Source organism: Anopheles coluzzii, chromosome 2 (genome assembly GCF_943734685.1).
Source record: "Anopheles coluzzii chromosome 2, AcolN3, whole genome shotgun sequence".
NCBI lineage: Eukaryota > Metazoa > Arthropoda > Insecta > Diptera > Culicidae > Anopheles > Anopheles coluzzii.
The window spans coordinates 97,482,312-97,505,642 of NC_064670.1; the positions used below are offsets into that span (position 1 = coordinate 97,482,312).

The 23,331-nt window shown below is 46.0% G+C and overlaps 1 protein-coding gene across 1 annotated transcript; it reads right to left on the reverse strand.

Moving 5' to 3' along the window:
* Positions 1 to 2,542: 2,542 nt before the first annotated feature.
* On the reverse strand, positions 2,543 to 23,331 carry LOC120947392 (peptidyl-alpha-hydroxyglycine alpha-amidating lyase 2). The gene is made up of 4 exons (XM_040362681.2): positions 22,897 to 23,331; positions 22,219 to 22,579; positions 6,666 to 6,835; positions 2,543 to 6,600 (listed from the first exon to the last, which is right to left on the reverse strand). The coding sequence occupies exons 2-4, from the start codon at positions 22,474 to 22,476 to the stop codon at positions 5,802 to 5,804; spliced, it is 1,227 nt and encodes a 408-aa protein (XP_040218615.2). The 5' UTR covers positions 22,477 to 22,579; positions 22,897 to 23,331; the 3' UTR covers positions 2,543 to 5,801.

Here is a 23,331-nt window from a genome sequence, read left to right on the forward strand (position 1 = left end):
TAATCTCGAACTTAGTCTGTTGCAATGGTTTAGTAAGCCCTTCTACAATCTGATCCTCCGTGCTGACATATTCTAGATTGACTATCCCACGGCTGAGAGCATATTTGATGAAATGGTGACGTATATCAATGTGTTTTGTGGATGTGGACGATACCCACCATTCTTCGCGATCGCAATGCAGCTCTGGTTGTCACAACGAATTTCAATCACTCCATCCGCATTCGTCAGTTTCGCAGAAAGTCCGCACCACCATGAGGCTTCCTGTACCGCCGCCGATACAGACATGTATTCAGCCTCACACGTAGATAAGGCTACCGTCGATTGCTTCTTGCACATCCATGAAATAGCTCCTCCTTGCGCCATAAAGATGTTACCAGTGGTGGATTTTCGTTCAGCTGTATCAGATCCCCAATCAGCATCACAGTAACCGATAATTTTCGAAACTACAGTAGGTGGCCGCTAACTGAGAGGTAAACAAGCTCCAGTTAACGAACAATGTTCGCTAACTGGAGTGACGTTTCTATGGATTGATTGTTTTGATTGGCGTTGACTGGAATAAACATACCAAACTTTTTTTTCATTGATGTTGATATAAAGTACAGTAATTCGTGTAATAACATAAATTAATAGCAAACGTAGGCAGGAAACCCTAAATTTGTTTGAAAAATGCACATTTGCGACAAATTTCTCTTCATGAGATTCCGGATGTTTCATGTTTTGACGTTTAAGTGTTCGTTAACTGAGAATCACTCCAGTTAGCGAACCTCCAGTTAAAAAGCACTCCAGTTAAAACACATCCAGTTAGCGGTCACCTACTGTACATTCTTTCTGTAAACCAATTTTAGATTAGTCCCTCGACGATAGCGCATAACATGCTTCACTGCGTTTCAGTGTTTTTGTCCTGGATTTTTGTTGAAACGACTCAGCATGTTCACATTGTGCCAAATACATCAAACACCCAACGGCTTCTTGCTACGGGACATATTTCATCGCAGCAGTTTCAGTGTTACTCTTCGGACTTTCTTCCTTGGTCATCTTCTCACTGTTGATCATTGGAACTGCCACTGGTTTACATTTATCCATATTGAACCTCTTTGATTGACGGTGTCTTTTGTCCATTGAATCCTTAAACCTAGGCAGTGCTGTGCTGCTCCTAAACCCTTCATACGGAAACAGCTACAAAGATGCTTTTTCAGCTACTTTTTCCATGCTACATCGATGCTAAAATTCATCATGTCGTCAACGTATATAGCAACGATAATGATCTTACCTCTTTTGCTGCTCACATACACGCAAGGATCGTACTGCGTTGGTATCAGGCCGAACCATTGTAATGCTGCATTCAGCTTGTTGTTCCAAACTCGGCTCGCCTGCTTCAAACCATAAATAGCTTTGTTATGTTTACATACCAACGTTTTCCGCTGTCCATCAACGAAGCAAGGAGGTTGCTCCATGTACATCTCTTCATCATGATCACCTTGCACAAATGCTGCTACTGCATCCATTTGGTCTATCATCAGATCATGCTTGATAGCCAGGGCAAAAGGGTAGCGCAGCGAACTATACCGTAACACGGGAGTGTACGTTTCATCATAATCTTCCCCCTTTCGCTGTGAGAATCCTATGACGACCAAACGAACCTTGAATCGAGTTAAATTTCCAGATGAATCGCATTTGGTCCGATACACCCATTTGCATTTTATCGCTTGTCTTTCTTTCGGGAGGGAAGTTAGCGTCCAGGTTTTGTTCTCCATCAGAGCGTTATACTCCTCCTGCATGTCAGTCCGCCATTCATTACTATCGTCCCTAGCGTGTGCTTCTTGGTGAGAAACAGGATCAGCACCTGCTTCACTGTTCATATCAGATGCAACTGCAACAAAGCCATCGACATCGCTTCGGGGAAAACCCAAGAAAATCACTCGAATCGCCTTCAGATTGTACCATCGTTTCTGTACTAGTGTTGTTTTTCGTCGTCTGTCATACTTTCATCGAGTTCACCATCCGTCTCTGCATCATTGTCTTCCAACGTGCTGTCTGATCCAGCATCAGGTGCAAAATTGGGAACCGAGATTTGCACAGGTTGGGTTGCAGCTTTTTCCTCGATGTCCAGTCTAACGAATGTGCTTCTTGGCTCTTGCATCGCTGTAACTTTCACGTCCGGTGAACAACCTCCAACTAGAAAAATTACTTCGAGGCTGATGACAGCGTTTGTTGTCATGTTTACTTGGAACATTAAACATGTTCCGCCAGTCCATTTTGCTGTGGTGGTGTGTATCCGTTCGAAGTTTCATGGCGGATGCCCTCTTTCTGCAAGAATGTTGTTAGGGATTTGTTCATGTATTTCTTACCGTTATCTGTACGTAGTGTTTTAAGCCTGTAGAGAGTAGCTGTGTAAAGGTTGCTGGTTGGAACAAGACTATATTTGAAGAACCTTACATTAATAATCATAGCTTACTATTTTACTCAAGGCTTGCTCTTCAACAGAAAAGGAGCCATTTCTTTGATTTAGTAAACGAGTAGTAAAGCACTCAACACGTGGGAAAAGGCTGGAAAATAAATGATAATTTTTTTATTCAACATATGTGTTGCTTCTCTGTAAATGGAGTGTGTGTGGATAGTGTGTGTTTGGGTCTGTGAGCAGGGGATTGTTCTCTACTGGTTTTCTTTTTTTTATTGTTTTGTTCACACAAATGTCCTCCCCACAACTCTGTTGCCAGTAGATAAGTGTGAAAGTAACATATATTTATGTGTGTATGTGTGGTGTATATATTTTTCATACTCAAACCGACCGTTACTCCAAACCCGTCGCGGTGTAGTGTATAGTAGGAATAATAGTTGCACTTGCTCTCTATCTCGTAACTTCAGCTCTAAGCTGTGTGTTTGGGGCTTTGTTAGTCAGTGAGTTTTTGCTATAAAATTGCCTAACAGTAGCTTTATAGTTATGGTTTGTGTGGATGTGTCTCAGCTTTATATATATATACTTAGATCTGGTGTGGCTGTGTGTATATATATAGGTTTTATAATATAATTTTGTATGTCATTATTGTACGAATAGTATTGTGTAGTTATAATTTATCTCTTCCTTTGTTTTTTGCGTATGTATATATACGGTATTATATTTTAATGTCTCTTAACATGCAATTATTGTGGTAGTGGCGTACAGTTTCATTTCCATCTCCCTTCACTCCTTCACGCTCTATAGATATTTGTGTATAAATTCAAATCGAATTACGCTTAAATGCTGTGTGTGTGTGTTTGTGTGAATGTTGGTAAATTCTTTCGTAAATCATCTTCAACCCGTTTGAAACACTTGACACGCACGCACGCATCGTGCTGCGTGGAGAAGGGTCCCGCCGAAGTACAGAAACCATATAACGTTTGTCCTTCTGTTTTTTTTGTATTTGTGTAATTGTTCCAGTATGGATTTTGTAACTGTATTTTTGCTACTACATTTCACAACTGATTTCTCTACATTTCTAATGAATTTTTACTTCAATTTTAACAGGCATTGAACTAGAAAGTTGTATACTATTGTAGTGTGAACAGAAACGGAAACAAACTAATGGTGTGTCTGTTGCTTTCAGCAAAAATGGAGCAATCTCATCGGAAATCACACAGCAAAGTGTGTGATCCACAGCGACCACGCCGTAAGGAAGCATACTGTGAAAAATGCGGATCTTCTTCTGCCGCCGCTTTAACGCGCGCAATCCTCCCCGGAGAACAATTAATAATGAAACGCGCGACGACCTGTGTAACGCCCTGCTGCTCCCGTTCGCGCGATAAAAATTGGGTAATTATATTATACTTTTTTGTTGTTGTTGCTGCTTGTTTTGCTATATATTGTTGATGTTTTTTTTTGTGTTAAATATTCTTCTTCCTCGTCAAAAACCCCTGAGCGCCTTGCTGATGTTCGGACGCGCCGGCGGACTTCTGCAAGTCTGTGTCTGAGTGTGTGTGTATTTGATACATTTTGCCTGCTGCCTGCTTGCAGCGGGTTTTGCTTATTGCAGTTTGCGTATGGAATTCATAAACTACTTTATCAATTCATGTTAATAATTCATTATTTATCCACTATATTCATCGTATAAAAATATGCTTGCTTGTGTGTTGCTGTGTGTGTTGTGTATTTTGCGCCTTATTCGCTTAGCGGAGGGGGGGTTAGTAAAACGTGGTGCTTTACGGCGTCGTTGGATTATTGTGTGGGGTGTTTGTTTGCACTTTTAATGAACCTTGTTTCTCTCTCTCTCTTTGTTCTAGATTGCATTATTTTCACTACAAAGCACTGCTCGTCCACTGCTAGCGAGCGAGGGCATCGCTATTTTTATTTGCGCCCCTTTTTTTGCGGATTTTTCTACCAGTTTTGAGAAGAACTACTTGCATTTCCTCATCTTCTGCAGCGCTCAACATGTAATGTGTAATTGGTGTACTTTAAATTGTAGTAGTTTTTTGTTGCTGTTGGTTCCAAGGTTGGTTTTAATCTACTTATCAAACGTAAAGCGTTGCTTTTGGGGTTTTTGTTGTGCATACTTTGCTGCTTCTACTTCGTTCTCCTAGAAAAAGGATATATCTGTATTTTTGGTATATTTCTTTTTCTACACAATTAAAAATGCATGTTTTTGTTTGTTTCTTTCATCCTGTATATTAAGAGAGAGAGAGAGAGAGAGAGAGAACAATTTAGTTGAATTTGTAATGTTGTTCATCTGTTAAACCATTTTTACCCTTCTGCTTGTGTACAAATCATCACGCACGGGCTGGTGGAATGCTTTGAGCAATTCCCGCTACTCTGCTTGTGGTACACTGTTTTGAAATTACTTTCCATATAAATATATATATGTATGTATTTATGTATATATATATATATATAATTGCATTATACTTGTGGCTGCAGCAGTGTGTTTGTTTGTGTTGTGAGGCTATGTATATAAATCACTACTCTCGGTTAAGTACCTTTTGCTCTAATGCCTGCGCGGCGGCTACCCAATCCTGGCCTTTTTGATCAAAATGATGTGTGCCCCCAGGGATAAGAGATAAGCTGGGCTCTCGAGCACCAGCGAGAGAGAGGCTGGTGAGCTGGTGCGCTTCTATGTATATGAATATGTATATGTATAGTTATGTGTATATATGCATGGTGTAGAGATTTGCATCGTTTCGCTTGCTACAGTTAGCAGAGCAAGGATCAACTTGCAATGAATCTCGACCTCGACCCCGTGTTTGCACAGTTTAATGTATCCTCACCATCTATCCATGTCCTTTGTCTGGTTTGGATGTTTTGTTTTTACCTTACGGCTCTTTTCGGTTTCATCTTTCCGTGCTGCTGCTGCTTGAAATGCACTTTTCATAAACGTGTTGCTGCTGGGTTCGCTTCCCGTAGCGAAAGTTGTGCTCATTCCACCACCGTAACGCAACGCTTCCCGGCTGGAATAGGCAAGCGTTGCGGTGCGGCATTGGAGCTTTTGGGGGGCAAGCACTCCTTTCCTTGCCTTGCCGTTGCTGCACCACCACCACCACCACATGCTCTTCCCGTACCGAACCGCGCGTGTGCGTAGTCCGTGTCTCTGCCCGTGTCGTCCGTCACCGCCCGTTCCGAGGGTTGTTGTTATTTTCTTCATGTTTTCCAATGGTGTTCGAGGGCTAAATCGTGGTCACCGTGGAGCAGGCGGATGTTATTTGCTGTTGTTGTTGCTGTTGTTGTTTGCTGCACCATGTTGAGCGGGTCGCGGGAACACAACGAGAACGGAACGCAACCCGCGTGCAGTGTGGCACGAGAAGAAGCATGAAGCTGCGGCTGCGGCTACTGCTGCTTACATCGTCAGCGTGAACTTCCACACCCGGTTCGGTCCGATTTCGGTCACGTACATGGCCGACCCGTTCGGGCAGAAGGTGATGGAGTGCGGATTCTCAAACTTGCCCCAGTGGTCGATGATCGTTTCCGAGCGTGGATCGATTGTGAAGCCACGCACCGGGATCATTGGCGAGGTCGGACCGTTCACTGCGTACACGAGATCGCCGTAGGCGGCCACGTCGAACACGCGACCGAGATCGGGCTCCTGAATCGTTGCCGCCTGCGTACCCTCGCCGTACGATGTCTGCAGACCGGCACGGGGGCAAACGACGCGCATGTTTTCCCGATCCGCCACACACACCATGTCGAGATGTTCTAGCAGTGCCAGCCCGTGCGGTGTCTGCAGCGACAGGAACTCGGGCGGCTGCGGGATGGTGCGGATCAGACGGCCCGCCGCATTGTACTTGAGCAGCCGGCTGTTGCAGTACCCGTCCGCGACGAAGATCTCACCCGTGCTGGCAATCGCCACGGCCGTCGGTTTGCACAGATGGCTCTTTGACGAGCCAGGCTCGAATCGATGGCCCAGCGTAATCGCGGGATAGTCCCGACCGGGCATAAACTTGAACACCTGGTGCAGTGCCACGTCCGTCAGCCACATGTTACCGTTGTGGTCGATCGTGAGCCCGTGCGGCATGTAGAAAATGCCGGCACCACGCTCCTCCAGAACGGCCCCGTCCGAGGCGGCCAGGGTTGCGATCGTGTTTTCCGGGATCGGACCTTCCGCGATGTGCTGGTAGTGGTTGGTGGCGTTGAAGCTTCTGTGGAGGGGTAGGAGGATTGGAAAATTGATCAAAATGTTCCAGAACGCCGGTGCAAAACCTACTCCATGGTCCATGTGCGACTGCCACGGTGGAAGATGACCGGGTTGCCTTGGAGATCGATCGTGACCGCTGTTACTTGGCCGAAGGTGTGCTTCACCTTGGGCCAGTCCTCCACCAGCTTCGGCTTCGGCGGACTGTCCAGATGCGAGGTATCGACCGGCGCTTGCGGTGGCTGTGGAGAGGAGAGAGATGCGTAAAATGGCGTATTAAATGAGGCTCGGTTTTGAGGAATTCGTGTCTGATTTCAGACACTGATTAGTCGAGCTAAATGTCTGGGTCTTCTTTGGAAATTCAAACAATGCATGATATTGTATCACAACTTTCTCAGAAATGTCACAGATTTTGGCATTGACTGTCTGACATCAAGACATTCAATTTAGTGGTGGGAGCTCGGAATCGATCCTACCCGATTTCGATTCCGAGTTCGGAATCAATTCCGGAGCCGATTCTGATGCTGGAATCGATTCCAATTCCGGAGTCGATTCCGGAGCCGATTCCGGAGTTGACTCCGGAGCCGATTCCGGAGTTGACTCCGGAGCCGATTCCGGAGTTGACTCCGGAGCCGATTCCGGAGTTGACTCCGGAGCCGATTCCGGAGTTGACTCCGGAGCCGATTCCGGAGTTGACTCCGGAGCCGATTCCGGAGCCGACTCCGGAGCCGATTCCGGAGCCGACTCCGGAGCCGATTCCGGAGCCGATTCTAGAGTTGACTTCGAAGCGAAATCAGTCCGAGAATCTCCATAAAAATGGGTGTTTTACAAGTAAATTTTGATTTTTTGCGATTATCCATACGTAGTATGATTGGACCCAAACGCCTATTTTTGTGGCGATGCCGAAACTGACTCCGTTTGGAAGCCGATTCTAATTTAGGAGCTAGGAATTCTGATTCTAGAGCCGAACCGATTCCGGTGTCGATTCCTGAGTCGATACCGGAGTCGAATCCGGAACCGATTCCAATTCCGGAATCAATTCTGGAGCCGATTCCGGAACCGATTCCGATTCCGAAATCAATTCTGGAGCCGATTCCGGAACCAATTCCGGAGTCGATTCTGATTCCGGAGCCGATTCCGAAATCGATTCCGGAAACTGATTCCGGACCTACTATCCAGAATCGATTCCAGAAAACTGCGGAGCTAGCCGGGATCGATTCCGACAAAAAAATCATTTTTCCCATCACTAATTCAATCTCCCAAGAACTCATGTATAATTCGAAACATTCCCAAAAGGCGGTTTTTCTTCCCAAGAAACTGTCACTTAATTTTCCCTTAAATATTAAAACAATTCTTTTCGAATGCTTCACGGTTTCCCAGAAACAATTTTCGAAACAAATGGTGCCCGCTTGGGCTTCGTGAGTGCTGCGTCGATCGATCATGCCATATCATCATTACGCGTCACGGTGACAAGCGTAAACTCAGCTTTCCCCAGAAAAAAGGGTAATTCAATAAGGCACACAACACCTGCCCTGGGTGTTTGAAATTAGACTTCCAATCTTTCACCATTTCCAGTGGGGACTAACTAATCAACATTGAGAGGAACCGGTCTTGCTCTCCCCGGTGGCTCATATGTCAGCACCTCAAACACAAAGCCTCCCATAAATGGGTTCCCATTTGTGTGGGTGAGGGGATTATTGATTTATCCGAGCTGCGAGCTTGCTCCGGGAGTCACACGTTGCTGATAACGCGATCCTATCGATCGGAGGTACTTTGCCGCGCGAATTGCTACGACCAGCCCCACAGCTCACAGCATTAATGGGCGGCTTAGAATGTGCTAATGCTTTCCCTTCGTTTGTGCTTTCTTTGAGACAAAAGCACACCACCAGGTGACACCATGTGATGCACAATCCTGCGTGTGCGTAACGAGGCAGCAGCATTCCGGGAAAACCGCTCATCGGCACGGTACGGTGTTGGCAATAATAATAAAGATATATGCTTACTTGTATGTCGCGGCGAACTACCTACGTTGTGCGTCGGGTGTCTCAAACACGGCCTCAGTGCACTTCTCTTCCTGGGAGGTTTTCTCTGATGCGTATCAACTAACAAAAGCTCATAAACGGAACGGCACGGCATGGCATGAGACATACACAAAGCTGTGGGGGAACGCCGGCTTATTTGTTTGAGGCTCGTTTTGAGAACTCATCGGGAGAGAGAGGCTGCTTTGATAATACTGTTTTGGCCCCTTACTCCCCCTACCGGGGTCCCGAAAGTCCCGAAAGTCATGATTAATTCAAACACTTTCAACCTTTCAGCTCACACTGCTCAAACCTGTGTGTTGTCAGTTCCCAATCCCCAGCAAAGGTCGGCACAATTTACATGATGAATGTCCCTTCATGTGTTTCTGTGTGTGTGTGTGTGATTCTTTCGAGGGGAGCTCTTCTTCATTCTCTTTGCCCTCTCGAAAGCTCTCTAAACAAACCTCGCTTGTAGTGATGGGTAAATTCAACAAAAATCGGAAGCGGTTCCGGAAGGTAGGTGCAAAAATCCGAACTCGGAGCTGTCCGGAGCCATTTGGAGCCGGTCGGAGCCGTCCAGAGCCGGTCGGAGGTGTTGGAGCCTTCGGAGCCGGCGTAGCCGTCGGAGCCGGTTGGAGACGTCGGAGCCGGTTGGAGCCGTTGGAGTCTTTCAGACTTCAGTTACAACGACTCCGATGGCTCCACCCGGCTCCGTCGGCTACAACGGCTCCTACGGCTCCAACGGTTCCGACTGCTCCGACCGGTTCTGGACGACTCCGACTGGCTCCAGACGGCTCCGACGGCTCCGGACGCCTCCAATGCACAGTGGGCAACGGCCATACAAACGCCGGGATGAAAATCAATTCCTCGTGCTATTGCAGTTTTTCTTCATTCGATACAATTGCTCTTACTATACAGGGCAGTCCTATACTAAAATCGTCAAGACAGCGAATAAAACTTAATAATTATCGCTCACAACATTGCATTATTGCGTAGTAGTTAACAGCATCAACAATTATTGTTAACAATTCAAACGAAGGCGGAGTAAGTTCCTTACTAAAAACGATTTTGAAGTATTGCGCGCTAAAAAGCCGATTCTTTTTTTTCATGGTTAGTTTTGAAAAGAGCTTATTCCTATCATACGACCTTTTTTAAACTTTTTTTCTCTGTTCAGCTTTGTTTCCTATGCCTGTTCGTTTCACTCGTTTATGACAGGTAGTTGCATACTGGTGGTGTATGTCCCGTACAACAACACACTCTCCAAAATGAAAATATCCAAAAATTCGGCAGAGATGTTTGGTTTTCAATCGTTTATATACTTTAAAAACAATTCTTTGCAAAATATTCAGACATTCCATCAAAGTAGAACAAAAAACCTTTCCAACGACACATTGGGCCTCATCGCGAACGAAAGTCGATAAAATTTATCCGATCGGTTAATTTGCTCGAATCCACCGGTGGAATTTATTTTCCACCGGTGGATAATTTTCTCCACCGGTGGATAATTTCTCCACCGGTGGATAACTCTTTCCGATTCGAGTAGCCATTGATTTTGCCTATCTGTCAATCACACTTTTGTTTACATTTAGAGGTGTTGTTTTGCGGAATGAATAAAATAGTAAATTTTGCTTATTTACGGACCATCTAGTGAAGAATCCACACCAGGCCTTAGACAGTACTGACTGTAGGCCTATTCAAACAATCCGGGTAAAGTGTAAAACGGGTTGTAGGCTGAACAAGTCTAGTTGAAACAAAATCGTATGAACTGGAGGACGAGGTTTGAATCCTTTCTGAGCTTGCCACCTTCACTGACGCTTGTCCTGTGCCATGTCCGTCCATCAACTCCAGCCACCGCGAACGTTGGATCCGTGAACGTCCGTATTTTACGCCCTCGTGCAAAAATATATTGAAACAACGCGGTACACTTATTCCGTGCAATAAGGAGTGTCCGAAACCGCTTACGGTCACTCGCCCTCGCCAGTCCATTATCCTGGCCTTAATGACTGATGCCTGCAAGTCATCTGGCCACTTAAATTTAAACCTACTACGCCCTCTCCCCAATTGCGGATCTAACGGTAAGCGGACTGATTGGCCGCAGGAGGCTCCGTGGATATAAAGTCCAGCATATATGGTGTGTACAGTAGTCTCATCGTGGACCTCCATGAACGATAGAGGCACCATGGACGAAGGGACTCAAAGACTACAGGGGCCCATATATGAGGGATTCCGACCAATACCCCCCACTCCCCCAAGAAAAAAAATTAAAGTGTATTTGATTCAAAGCCAAGAGATGAAATCTCCCCCCACCCCCTCTCCCTGCACAACACCTGGGACGATCGTTTCCATGCCTTGAACAAGGACCGTCCACTGAAGACTGGCGAGCTTGATACGACAATGAGTGTGCTTCCACACGTACGATGATGATTGCGTCAGATTTGATAAAAATAAAAAAAAACTACGTTAAAATTGTAATGTATGTGATTCAGAAGAGAAGCTATTCAAGTGTACATATTCGTTTAAATGGATGAACAAACAAAATCATTGGGTGACACGTTTGTCACGAGACGTGGAACATAGCGATGTGTGTGTCAATCCGAACACTCCCGGGCTGTACTGGGCTTCCATAAGCGACCCTGAGTTTTTGGGGATAGTCCGGAAGGTACAAGTAGGCACAACACCTTCGATAGGTGCAAAACAACGCAAATGATTCCGACCGGAACTCGCCGCTCCAACGGATATGAGTTGCTTATAATTTATTGTACCTAGTGATAATACTGGTCTTCCCAATCTCGTTGCATTTACGTGTCGGAACCGATTCTAACATGCCATAAGGCCATAACATTAGGTTGGATAAAAGAGAAGGATTAGCAGAAAAGGATTTTTTTTGGTTTCTTATTTCTTAGCTTGAACTATAAAAACTAGATACCTGTTATTAACCTAAATTTATGTGTTTTGATTATTTATTAAAAATAAAACCGGTAAATTTATATTTTCTAAAAAATAATATTTTAGCTAAATCGAGTGATAAAACATCTTAAATAACTCAAACAGCGATAAAACATCCTTTTTTGCGAGCTGTGAAACATGGTTTTTAATATTATTTAGTTTTCCACTGTTATATCAACTGGGGTGGAGCAGTAGATATGGCTATCCGACTGAAATGGTTTTTTTATATGAAGTTTTCAACTGCATATCCCACTGCTCGACTTTTTAACCACGTTGCTATGGCGGCAAACACCATTCCACTCCACTGCCAAACCGATCGGTTAGCGAAGATTCTGATTGAGAAAACGCAATTGGATAACATTGGAATTCTGCTAACCGATCGGCTAAATTATCCACTCCGTTATCGACTTTCGTTCGCGATGAGGCCCATTGATTATCAAAATCTAACCATCATATACTAAAATATGATGGTTTATGTTTGGTCGAAAAATAGCTCAAATTTGGGACAAAAAACACAAAGTTTACACTTTGATGGCCTATATCTTAGTAAGTTTAAGATAAAAACGTGAAATATTTTGGTTTCAATTAAGTTTGATATCTATTTTGAGAAAATGATAATGGTGTTAACCTGCGGTGAAGTTGATTTTTCGATTTTTATACAGGCGTTTGCCCAATGTGCAATGGTTCCAACTGCTCCGACCGGTTTTGGACGACTCCGACCGGCTCCAGACGGCTCCGGACGACTCCGAACGGCTCTGGGCGGAATTGACGGTTTGAATTTGTCGGAATCGGAGCCGGAGTAGCAATACTCGGAAGCGATTCCGAGCCGTGGGTGCAATTCTGATGACCCATCACTACTCGCTTGTGTCGCCCGTCTGGCTTACATATGCTGTTTCTTGGTACATCGCATCCTTCGTGCCTTTGTTTCCTCCATTGGAGCGCGATGGAGAAGCACCGTTTTCCAATCCGTTCTCGAGTCGCCGGCACACACGCACACACATTACATTGAGGCAAGATGGTACACGGTGGTGGTACCCATAAAGCTCCAATGGTACTTCACTCTTGTGGTTCTGGGTTTTGGAAATCATAATCCCATACACAGAAAGACACGCACCGCATGTTTTTTTGTTTGGCCTCGTGGAACGTAACGTCCTCCACCAGGGCCCCCATATCTCGGAATTCGTGTGATCACAAACGAAAAGGAAACAGATCATCCGAACGATGCCCGTGGGGAGGAGGGTTACGGCCGTTTCTAGAGGAAGGATGCTGTTTTTATGTGTGTCTGTGTGCACGCCTGAAAGCATTCTTTATAACGCTTTCCCGAATGTCAAAACTGTGGGGCCAGTATTTTAGGTCCAGGCGCACCAGTTCCATCGCATCGGAGAGTACGCATCGCTCGTAGGATCGCTCGTTTGTCATACACCTGGTCCTGGGGCTGGGAGTCCTGGCCGGTTTTGGAAAATCCATTACACATATGAATTATTCGAGCAGAGTGGTGAGGGAAGGGGAGCTTTTTTTGTGAGCCTTCCAGCACTCTAAAAGCGCACTAAAATGAATCATGGAAACTTAATCTCTTCTTTGCCGGCTTTGGCTGCTGGTAGCTACAGCAAATACAGCAAATGGAAGCAGTGCGATGGACAATTTATTTGCGTTATTCTCCTGGGGGGAGAGGGAGAAGGACACACACACACACAGTGCACTCTCGGACGACTGGCCGAGGCCCGGTGAATCGTTTGTGTTTATTATCATCAGAGGGGGGGTCAGAGCATTATGATGCTATTAATCATAACGCAAGGTGAGCCGTAAAGTTTGTTGCCCCAACGGTTGGGCGGTGATAACAAAAAGTGTCCTTTTCCATTTGCTTTAGTTGGTTCCCGCCGCTGTTTGTTGGGTTTTGGGAACTAACTTTTTGGTAACCAATACTAAGCGCAAGTTTAAATGTCATCTTTCATTGTTGGGAGTTAAGGTTCAATGACCTGTTGTGTTGTGTTTGTATCTGTTTGCTGGAATGAGTAATAAGAATTGGTTTGTTTGAGTCCTGAGAGCGGGCAAGAAATGGCTTGTTTGTTTCCTATTCAAGTTTTGGAGCCATTCCTTGAGACGTGAAGGTGAAGGTGACTCTGGAAAGAGCATTTTGCTATATCTTAACCCACGATCTGGCTTATGTTGTGATGTGTAGACTTCATTGGTCTACTGATCTTCTTCAGCTGAAACCTGTTTATGTTCATTAGTCTATCGATGGACAGTAGTAATGCCCCCCTCAAACCATTTTAGCAATGTTTTACAATGGATCAACTAACATAGAACGCAAAAATGTGCACTATGCGACAGAAATTAGTACAGAAACACGATCATTAAACTCAGTCGGGATTAAATCCCTGGGCTCAAAAGCGTCGCTGACGACGTTGAAAACACGGCACATGAGTAGGAACGGATCAGAGGAGCTAAATGGCGTCCTACGGTCGTCGAGGGTCAACATTGCCCGAGTCAAGGAGCGGTGCCCGTGGCAGGAACGTACCCGTCAGTAGTGACGGAGAGTCCGGTAATCGAGCCTTTGCTTCCATGAGCGATGTTGCAAATCGTGTAATTTCGCGCTGCATTGATTCCAAACGTGCTAAAGGGCTCGCTGCATTTGGCCACCATACAATATTTGCATACTCCATATCAACAACCGGACTAAGTGAGCAACAGCGCGCCTTGGTGCAGGGTATATCGTTAACACTTTAAGCGCCGTGTCATATAAAATCGCATGACGGTTTTGCTCACCGTTCAGCTTTGCATCTGACGCTCAGTGATTCTCTTGAGAACGAATGAGGTAGGAAAGAGAGAACGAGAACGACATGTGCGATGCCGCTTATCGCAATGAAACAAAAGAGTGATAACAATCGCACGAGAAACTGTCGCTCTCATCGCTCTCTTGCCATGCGCTACGTGCTCACTCAAAAACTGTGACGTCAGGCTGGCGGTCAAAGTGTTAAGCTCGCGAGTCATATTGATAACTAGTCCTAGCACTCCATTGCTGCTGGCTACTACGTTATCCAGCTGATCCTTAAATAATAGTTTCGTATCGAGCAAACCGCCTAGATCTTTAACACATTGTTTGCGCCCCAAGGACTGTCCATCAAGCGCATACTCATATAATGACGGGCAACGAGTGATAACTTCACATTTATCCTTGCAAAGAGATAAAGCATTACGGTTGCACAAAACGCTGGAACTCAAGCTCTGTAGCTGAAGATAAATGAGACAAAGACCCTAACCTAATGGTGGCACTACCAGCGGCTCAACTACAATCAAATTCAAACTGCGTCGGGGTTACATTGACCCGAATATCTCGGGTCAAAGGTCAACTCCGACAACAGATTGAAAGTAACCGCTCATACTGTACTCTGAGGAATCAGTTTACTTCAAAGGCGGTAAAAGCAGTAACTAAATCGTAATTTTATAGTTCTAGTACTCTCGTAGGCCTCTGTTCATTGTCCTAATCTGACGAAGCCCTCTTCCAAAGTCCAAAGTGTTCGAGAGGAAGACACGCAGACGAAGGGGTTTTTTGACCTCATATGTGTGGAAGGACAATGGAGAAGCCGATACAACGACGAACCAAACGAGAGATGTACAGCGATCTCGCTGTCGTGCAGCGTATCAAGCTCATCAGGTTCAGGTTCTCCTGTTATAGGCATAGAACTGGACGACTTCGTACAGTCTTTTTAGAAGACGGGAAAGACGGATTTGTTGGAAACTTCCACAACAGACCAAGACTGCAATGTGGTAGTAGCGATGCATCTGGAAGTTAGTAAGTAGGAAACTTGAAGAAGATTATAATTGGTATAATAATATAAGTGCTTCAGAATTTTAGGAACGACGGAAGAAGTTAGATTCGATCAACAAGTGAGACAGAGAGCGATAAAGCTATTGTGGAGTAATTGCTGCTAATGGCGAACATGTTCGACGAACCTCCGAATGAACCTTATCCACCGCCAACTAAGAAACTAACTTTCTTGTTTTGTGTTCGTGGAAGAATGAGGCTTCATTTAAGGACTTGAATTTTACGCTTACATACTACTACAGACTTGCCTGGGGTGTCAGTACATACTAAGAATCTGCTTACCGATCTACCCTTCCATTAAACTTTGTCTCGGTTCATACTGCTGTAATTAAGCTGTGACTCGTGCTGTGTAAAACGTCAACCCCATGACATGATGAATTCCGACCCCTGTTGTGTTCGTACAATGTCCAATTCGTTATCAATTGTATGCAAAACCACATTTGCCACATTTGCAAAATGACATTCTCCAACAAAGTTATGACATTCCGAACAAACCCTCTCTCCGTTATACACATTTTAGTTGATTCTGCAATAATAGTTTCCGTTCGTTTTCGGGTACCCTCTACTACGCTGAATGGGCTCCAAAAAAACCCCCTTAACCGACCACCCCCTTCACAGTTCGGGTTCGTTATGGTCCCCGCAAACTTTCCGGCAACTCTAAACTAAAATGTGACTGCTGCTGCTACTATTGCTGATGCGTAAAAGCGTGTTGCGCTATTTGGCACGGCTGTTGCAATTAGTTTTTATTGCTCCCTGTGTGTCCTTGTGACCCCCGAAAGGCTCTTGCTATGGTGGTCCCCTCCGGCAGATAATGGTCTTTAATCATAACCACACCAAAACACTGGCACACGGGGCCAACGGCAACGGGGAAGCTAGTGCGCCTAGGTGTCGCACATCAAAATGTGCAACGTATCGCACAGACACACACAAATAAGCACGTGTGTGCTACCACTGCCACGGGGCGAAACTGTGTGTGAAAAACGGGGCAACCGTGCCAGATGGCCCTGCCCCACACCCCCCCCCCCCTCCTCCGGGGGGTGAAGATAACGCAATAACCACTTAGACACGTTCCGGGTTTGCGTTTGCCGTCCGTTGGGAGCTGCTGATCTTCGAATCGTGCCAATGTTTCTATCCAGCACCTCTTTTTTTGTAGCCTCGGCTGCACACGGACGCACGGGATTAAGTGTGAGGCTTTTCTTTTGGCAACAGGCAGCACACGAGTGCGAGTTTCGGAGGTAGAGAACAGGGAGATGGTTTCATATAATAAGTTGTCGTATTTATTGCTGTGCTGTTTGTTGGAGTCGTTTTGGGGGGAATGTCCGGAAGAATCTGAATTTCAAAAACTTTTGGTTGATCGTGCAAATATTGAATTATTCCCATGGAATTCACATCCTCCCTTTTGGGTGTACGCCTCATATCTGATAAACAATTTTTCACTCTCTTTATCTGTGCCCAAACAGTGAGAGAGAGAGAGAGAGAGGGGAGAGTTAGGTTCAGAGCCTGTGCCATATATCAATATCAAAAGGTAATATATGACGCACCGTCCCTGCCAGTTGACATTGAATCCATTCATCATCATGCGAAAAAGGGGTTCTCTTCATCCATTTCCCCTCTCCAGCTCTCCCATTTGGTGGTGTTTTTGGTGGTAAACTTTTATGGCAGTCTCAAATCAAACCAACCAAAAGCTTCATCAATCTCTTCTCCCCTCGGTGGTGTGATGTGTCAACAGTTAACAGCAAAAAGGTGCACAAATCCTCGCAGCATGTTGCCGACCTGACCTGTCATCTTGAGCATCTCTGATCATCATCACGCATCATCACAACACACACACACACAAATCTCAACTCATCTTTAGTGACCGGCTGGCAGGCGTTTGTCATCAGTCACCGCCGCCGCCAGCGGAGCCTAACTAGTAATGAGGAAAGTTTTGGTCGCGGTCACGAAACTCCAAAAGGAAGACTTTTCGGTTCCCGTTTTTCCAATCTTTTCCGCCCCACTTTAATTCCGTGTCATCCTTTCTGTACTCCTGAAGGTTCCAAGATGGGATAAACTTTTCGGCCACTGCAAACACGATGGCACGGACACCGGGACACCTAAGGTCATTGGGGTGTGCTGAAGAAACTGTTCCAAATGTGTCAGTTTTCACGTTCACGTTTGTGCTGACGGGCGCCTCTCTGTGCGATGCAGATATCCAGCGCTGGAGCTCTTGGCTCGAAATCTGTATCACCTTTTTTTTACCTTTCTTTTGAGTTTAAACTCCCCAAGCTCCCCAATGTTCTCTGTGAGTTGTGGTGAGGTCAGGACTTTGTGTCACCTCCGGAATCACCTCCGCAATCTCTCTCTCTCTGGGGGCCGGAGATTGTGTACCGTTGAGAAAGGTGTCCCGTACTTGCCCTCTAGGAGAAGGCTAGGTTTATGGTTTAGAAGTTTCCCATTCACGGTCGGATGGATGAGTGTGTGTGTGTGTGTGTGTGTGTGTATGGTTTCTTTGGGGGGAAAGTTGCACCATCTCAAACCCGCTCGCTCGAGAAGCTCGTACCAACGAAGGTGACGCGTACAGTGGGAAATAAAAAGCAAACTTTACTTTAGCCTTTTAAAGGCGCAGTACCCGCAGACGGTGGTGGCACGCCCTCCGTCGGAGGGTTTGGCCCTCTGCTCTTTCGCACCATCAAACGAACACTCGGCTCTGTTTTGTGTTTCTCTGGCATAGAAAACTAGCTAAAGTAAGCAAAAGAGGAGGAACAAAAACAAATCTTCATAATGAATCCGGCAAACCAACCACAAGAAGCCGCTTGCTTTCTTTTTGCCATGTACAACCATGGAGCGCTGGACATGGAGCTTGCCGTGGGCCGCCGTGGTGTGGCTGGGACAACACAAAACCCTATTAAGTTGCACAGAGAAAATAGAGCCCCGAGAAAGGAAGTAGTAAAAAGGGAATCATTTTCAAAGTATGAGAGCAAAAAAGAAAAAAAAAAACGGGCTGGGGCCACCACCACCATCAGCAACATAAAACAACTACTAAATCTTGTGTTGTACCACGCGCAGCCCGCTCGCCGGCTTCCATCGACGACTACGACTACGGCGGGACCACACCTGCAGGGTGAAGAAGGAAACCATTTCTCCGTAACTCTTGCAGGCGCTTTTCTATCTTCAGCAACCGGAAGTAGCAGTAGCACCGCTGCACCGCAGTTCCTGCCGAGACTCTAGTTAGTCTTCGGGCGGTCGCTCTTTCCATTCAACCGATTGACGTTTTGGATAAAGGCTTTGTGTAGTAGAAAGTAAAACTTTTGTACCTACTACTACAACAACAACAAAGCTTTCCCCCAACGGCTGAAATTGAAAACAAACGTCTGGGTTTGGTGAGCGGTTTCCACACTTTTCATGTCTCCTTCTTTTGTGATGCAGGGTTAAAGTGGAGAAGGCTTTTCGATTCAAACACGCTCCTTTTTTTTGGGGTAAAGTATGAGAAATAAAGCACATAAAACGTGTGGGGTTTGTTTCGATCAGAAGAATCAACTCTACGTACGGAATCGTTCGGGCTGAACACTTTGGGTTGGATTTTGCAAGCTTCAAACAGTCAAACATTCCACCTCGCGCAGGGCCATGTGCCATTCTCCTGTGTGCTCTCTGCTCTATGGGATGTGGAATGTGAATGAATATTTGTGCTAAATCTTCTAGCCTTCATGCGGCGAATCGGCGCACAAAAGACGTTTGATCGTCAACGATGACGGAAGCAAGCGTACAGAGAAAAATGCTTCTCCTGCTTTTTTGGGAAAAGAGTTAAGAGTTTGTGATTAAATTTCATGATTGATCTCTTCCCCGCTCTCTCTCTCTCTCTCTCTCTCTCTCTCTCTCTCGTTTATCGTGTGGTAGGGGTGTTGGGTGGGAATCTGTTTGGAACCGACGTTTGAAGATTAATTTGCTAATGATGATTAGTCGCATGAGTGACTTTTCCCATGCGGACGAAGGGACCGCATGTGTGCCGCCGTCAATGCAGTCACAATGACGCATGCGATTAAACATTTTTCCATTATCCAAAGTGATGATGAATTTTGTTTGCTGCTGATGAATTGCAAATCATTCGCTTCTGCAAATAGAAGCAAGTGCAGACACTTTGCATACTTTGGGTGCGGCTAGCAATTGGTTGGCAAATGTTAATTAATATTGGTTTTGGGCAGCCAGTCTGTCGAGAAGCATTGTGTATTCATGCATAATGTATGGAACAAAACATATTTATTCATTTTTAGATGCTGATCGTGATAATATTTGACTTTAAGATAGGCTAAATAATGGCGTTCAGAGTGACAAACAACCAAAAGTATGCTTTAATCTGTTAAAAAATAAAATAGCTATTCTGTTTTGAAAATTGCATACTTTTAGGCATTTTACACCTACTTTGACCTGCATGCTAATATTAAACGCCTAATAGTATGCAATCTGTATGGCTAAGCCTATCAGCTTTTCAAATTGGTCTTTTCCTTTCTGATAAGGAATTAAAACGTGAAGTAAACAAAAGCAACAGCTCACTAATTAATTAACAACGGCCCTTTTTTCTATCGATAATGCAGCTTAACTTCAACTTGACAACATTCTGGAACCTTTTAACGAGCAACTGTGCATACGGATAATAGACAACTAACCCAGTGGATTAGCTACCATCCGACAACTGTGTGATAACAACCGCATTCCCCGTTACGTACCCGCTTATTAAAAAGAGGTTATAATGAGACACCAGTTCCGTATCGTGTTACGCAAAAACCGTGCCCGACGGGAGCCCGTGGTCCACTCAGCCATATGCGGTGGCGTAAGCACCCTCAACTACACCTTTTCACATAACTTAGCGCCTAACGCGATTAGTGGAACCTCCAAAAATAGCGTCCTAAAAAATTCACTCACTATCCGCAATCCCGTTGCGGTTGCTCGTGGGCTGTACGATGGTCGAAGTTTAGCACAAACATAAACAACTTTCCACGTGCGCTCGCCCATCCTCGATAACGAATCTCCTTCCTCGGACAATCTAATTTGTAGTACTCCTGAGGTGGTAGGCTCGCGCCAGATGGAATATTGCTGAGAGCGTATTGAGTACGAAACGATCGCTGTGCCCGGGACCACGAAGATGCGCCCGGGACACTGATATGTGTGAAGTGTGAAGCGGCTACTCCACCAACATCTGCACACGATGCAACATTAATTATGCCGCATATACGCACGGGAGGTGATACGGCAAACGCCAACGTTACCACCAAAGCGTTCTCGTGCGCCTTATCTCGATGTACCTTATCCTATCGGGTGGTGCTGCCTATGCTTCTAGGTAGAATGAAATTGACCTGAATTATGCAGGTCTAAGATGGAAGCCGGCAGGAATGGCACTCGTGAAGCATTCGCCGGGCGCTTGCGGCAAAGAGCGGCACTGGCCGGCAGCGAAACTGACTGGAATTCTAATGGTGCATAAGTTTTGTGCGATGCTTGTGAAATTTACTTCTTCGTTTGTGTTTTTTAGGTTGTCGCGGAAGGATTAAGATGAAAATCAAACACCCAGGCAGCAGCGTTTGGAATTTGCAATTTGCGAAAGTTGCGAAACTGCGAAAGAAGGATAACATTCCACAGCGGGGAATCGCTACAAGCAGGAAATGAGGAACTGAATCCGGAAGAACTGTCGGCTCACTTTAATGTCTTGTGAGAAGGGCAGGGCGTGTAGGGAAGGAAAGGAGGCTGGTTAAATATATAATCAATTTACGATTTTGTCCAAAGCAGCTCGCTAAAGGATCGCTCTACCTAATAATGGGAGTAACAAGAACCTTGCTGCTTTGTACAGGTAAGAGCTTTCAACGGCTTAAAGGATTAAGTAAAACGGTTTGTAGATATTACCGACGGCCAGGTCGCTCTGTTTATGGAACATCCCACAAAAAAAAAAAAAGAGGGAAACACTCACTCTGGGCAAATGGATTTTCCGAATCATTTCCAATTCCACCATCCACACCACCAAGAGGATGTGTGTGTGTGTGTATGTTTTGCTCCAGTTGCAACCAAACCACTAAGCCTCTTCAACCTACAGTAAAACCATCATTTAAAGCCATTGGTCATGCAGAGCCCGTGGTCCCGTGGTCCCGTGGTCGATGTTGTTGCATATGAAACGAACGAGCAACATCATCATCATCATGGTCTTTGTCGTCGTTCGGGGATGTGGTACCTCCCAGCCATCATCATCGCCCATTTCATCAGGAAGTCAATATCGATAATGGTGTGTGAGTGTGTGGATGGATAGTGTGGAGAGAAGCTCCGTCGGACGACCCGCGTTTTGGTTGCTCCGTTGACCTGCACGAAGCGATCGAAGGCGAAAAGCGACCCACCGAAAATGAGTCATTTAGGAGGCGGAGAGAAGCGCTCGATGATGAAATGATAAAACCGTTTCTTCCATTCTCCCCTCCCCCAGTCACCCTACTGAAAAGAAGCTCCCAACACTGTGAAGTAGTAGTACACTCGTTCTCGTCGCTCGTTAACAAACCGTATCAAAGCCGTTGTTTAATGCGCTCTTCAAGCTCCCATTCCCCCTTAGCTTCCTTTTGTTTCTTCGGGGTATGAGGTCTTTGCTTTGTTTCGAACGGCAAAGTGTTCCAAAAGGCCAAAAGGTGGGCCAGAGAATTGCTACATTTCCTTTTCCCGCTCCCTCGCACCAAATGAGGCAAAGCCATCCTCTCGACGAAAAAGCTCGATTTCCGTTTAATAATAACGACTTCGAACGCTTCGGAAGGGAATCGGTGGGAGAATCTTGCCTCAAGTACGTAGTGGTTAGGTCGGGCAGGATCTTCTGCCCTCCCGCCTCCCCGTTACTTACCGGTTCGTCCGCCATCTCTACCGGACCCGCAGCAGCACCACCACCACCGAGCGCGTCTTCGTACGCGCGCTCGGCAAACAGGTCCCGCATACGCTTGAAGAACCCATCCGCTAGCAGGATGTCGGTATCGCGCGGTACCGTATAGGAGTGGGCACCACCCACAGCCACCAGCAGGGCGACCAGCGCCAGCACCGGCAGCATTTGGTTCATCCTCATCGTTGTGGCCGTTCGGCGCTGTCCGGTCGTTGCTGTTGCCATCCTGCTGTTGAACGGCGGACGACTTACGCCGCGTAGAATGATGATGATGATGGCGATCGGTGCTGAACGATGTGACGACGGCGTACGCTTGTACGCTGCGATTCTGCGAACGGGTGCCGTGTCCCGTATCGAAGCCGTAAAGAAGAAAAGCGGACAAGAAAAACAATCGAACAAAAATTAGAACTACGGAGAATGGTAAAGGTTTTTAGCTGGCTTTAAAGCTCTATCGACGGCGCTGTTCCCTAACACCAAGGGAAAGGGATACCATATGTTTAACAACATGGAACTGTCAGACGAAACACTGCACTGCTCGTTTGGGAGCTTTAACTTTCCCAAACACCATGCCATACTTGCCAAACACTCTATAAGCCACTCGATAAGTTTCATTCTTGCCAGCACAAACCGACGGAAAATACTTACGCCTTAGACCGCAATCGATCCAGCCAAAAACGGAAATGGACGGGGAACGGACCGAAATCACGGCGAAATCAGTCCATTTCCGGCACCACACATGGTTGCTCCATGTTGGTGTGCTGCACCAGTACACTGTACACCTCCCTCCCTCTCAAAACACACAACTGTTGGTACACTGGAAACGGCGTTTGTCGGCGCAATCACACCCTTCCTTTCCCGCTGTCCCTTTGGCACACTAACGCCACCGTGTCCTGCCTGCCTGCGACCGACCCAGACGACCCAGGCGACCCGACGACGACGACGACGACGACGACTGGTTCGTTCGAGACACGCTTGATGTCTGACCCGTGTGTGGCTCGCGGTCCACCGAAATTGGTTGTACGCTGGGCTTTTCACCACCCCCTCCCACACCCGTCCTCACACAAGTTGGCACTTGTTTTG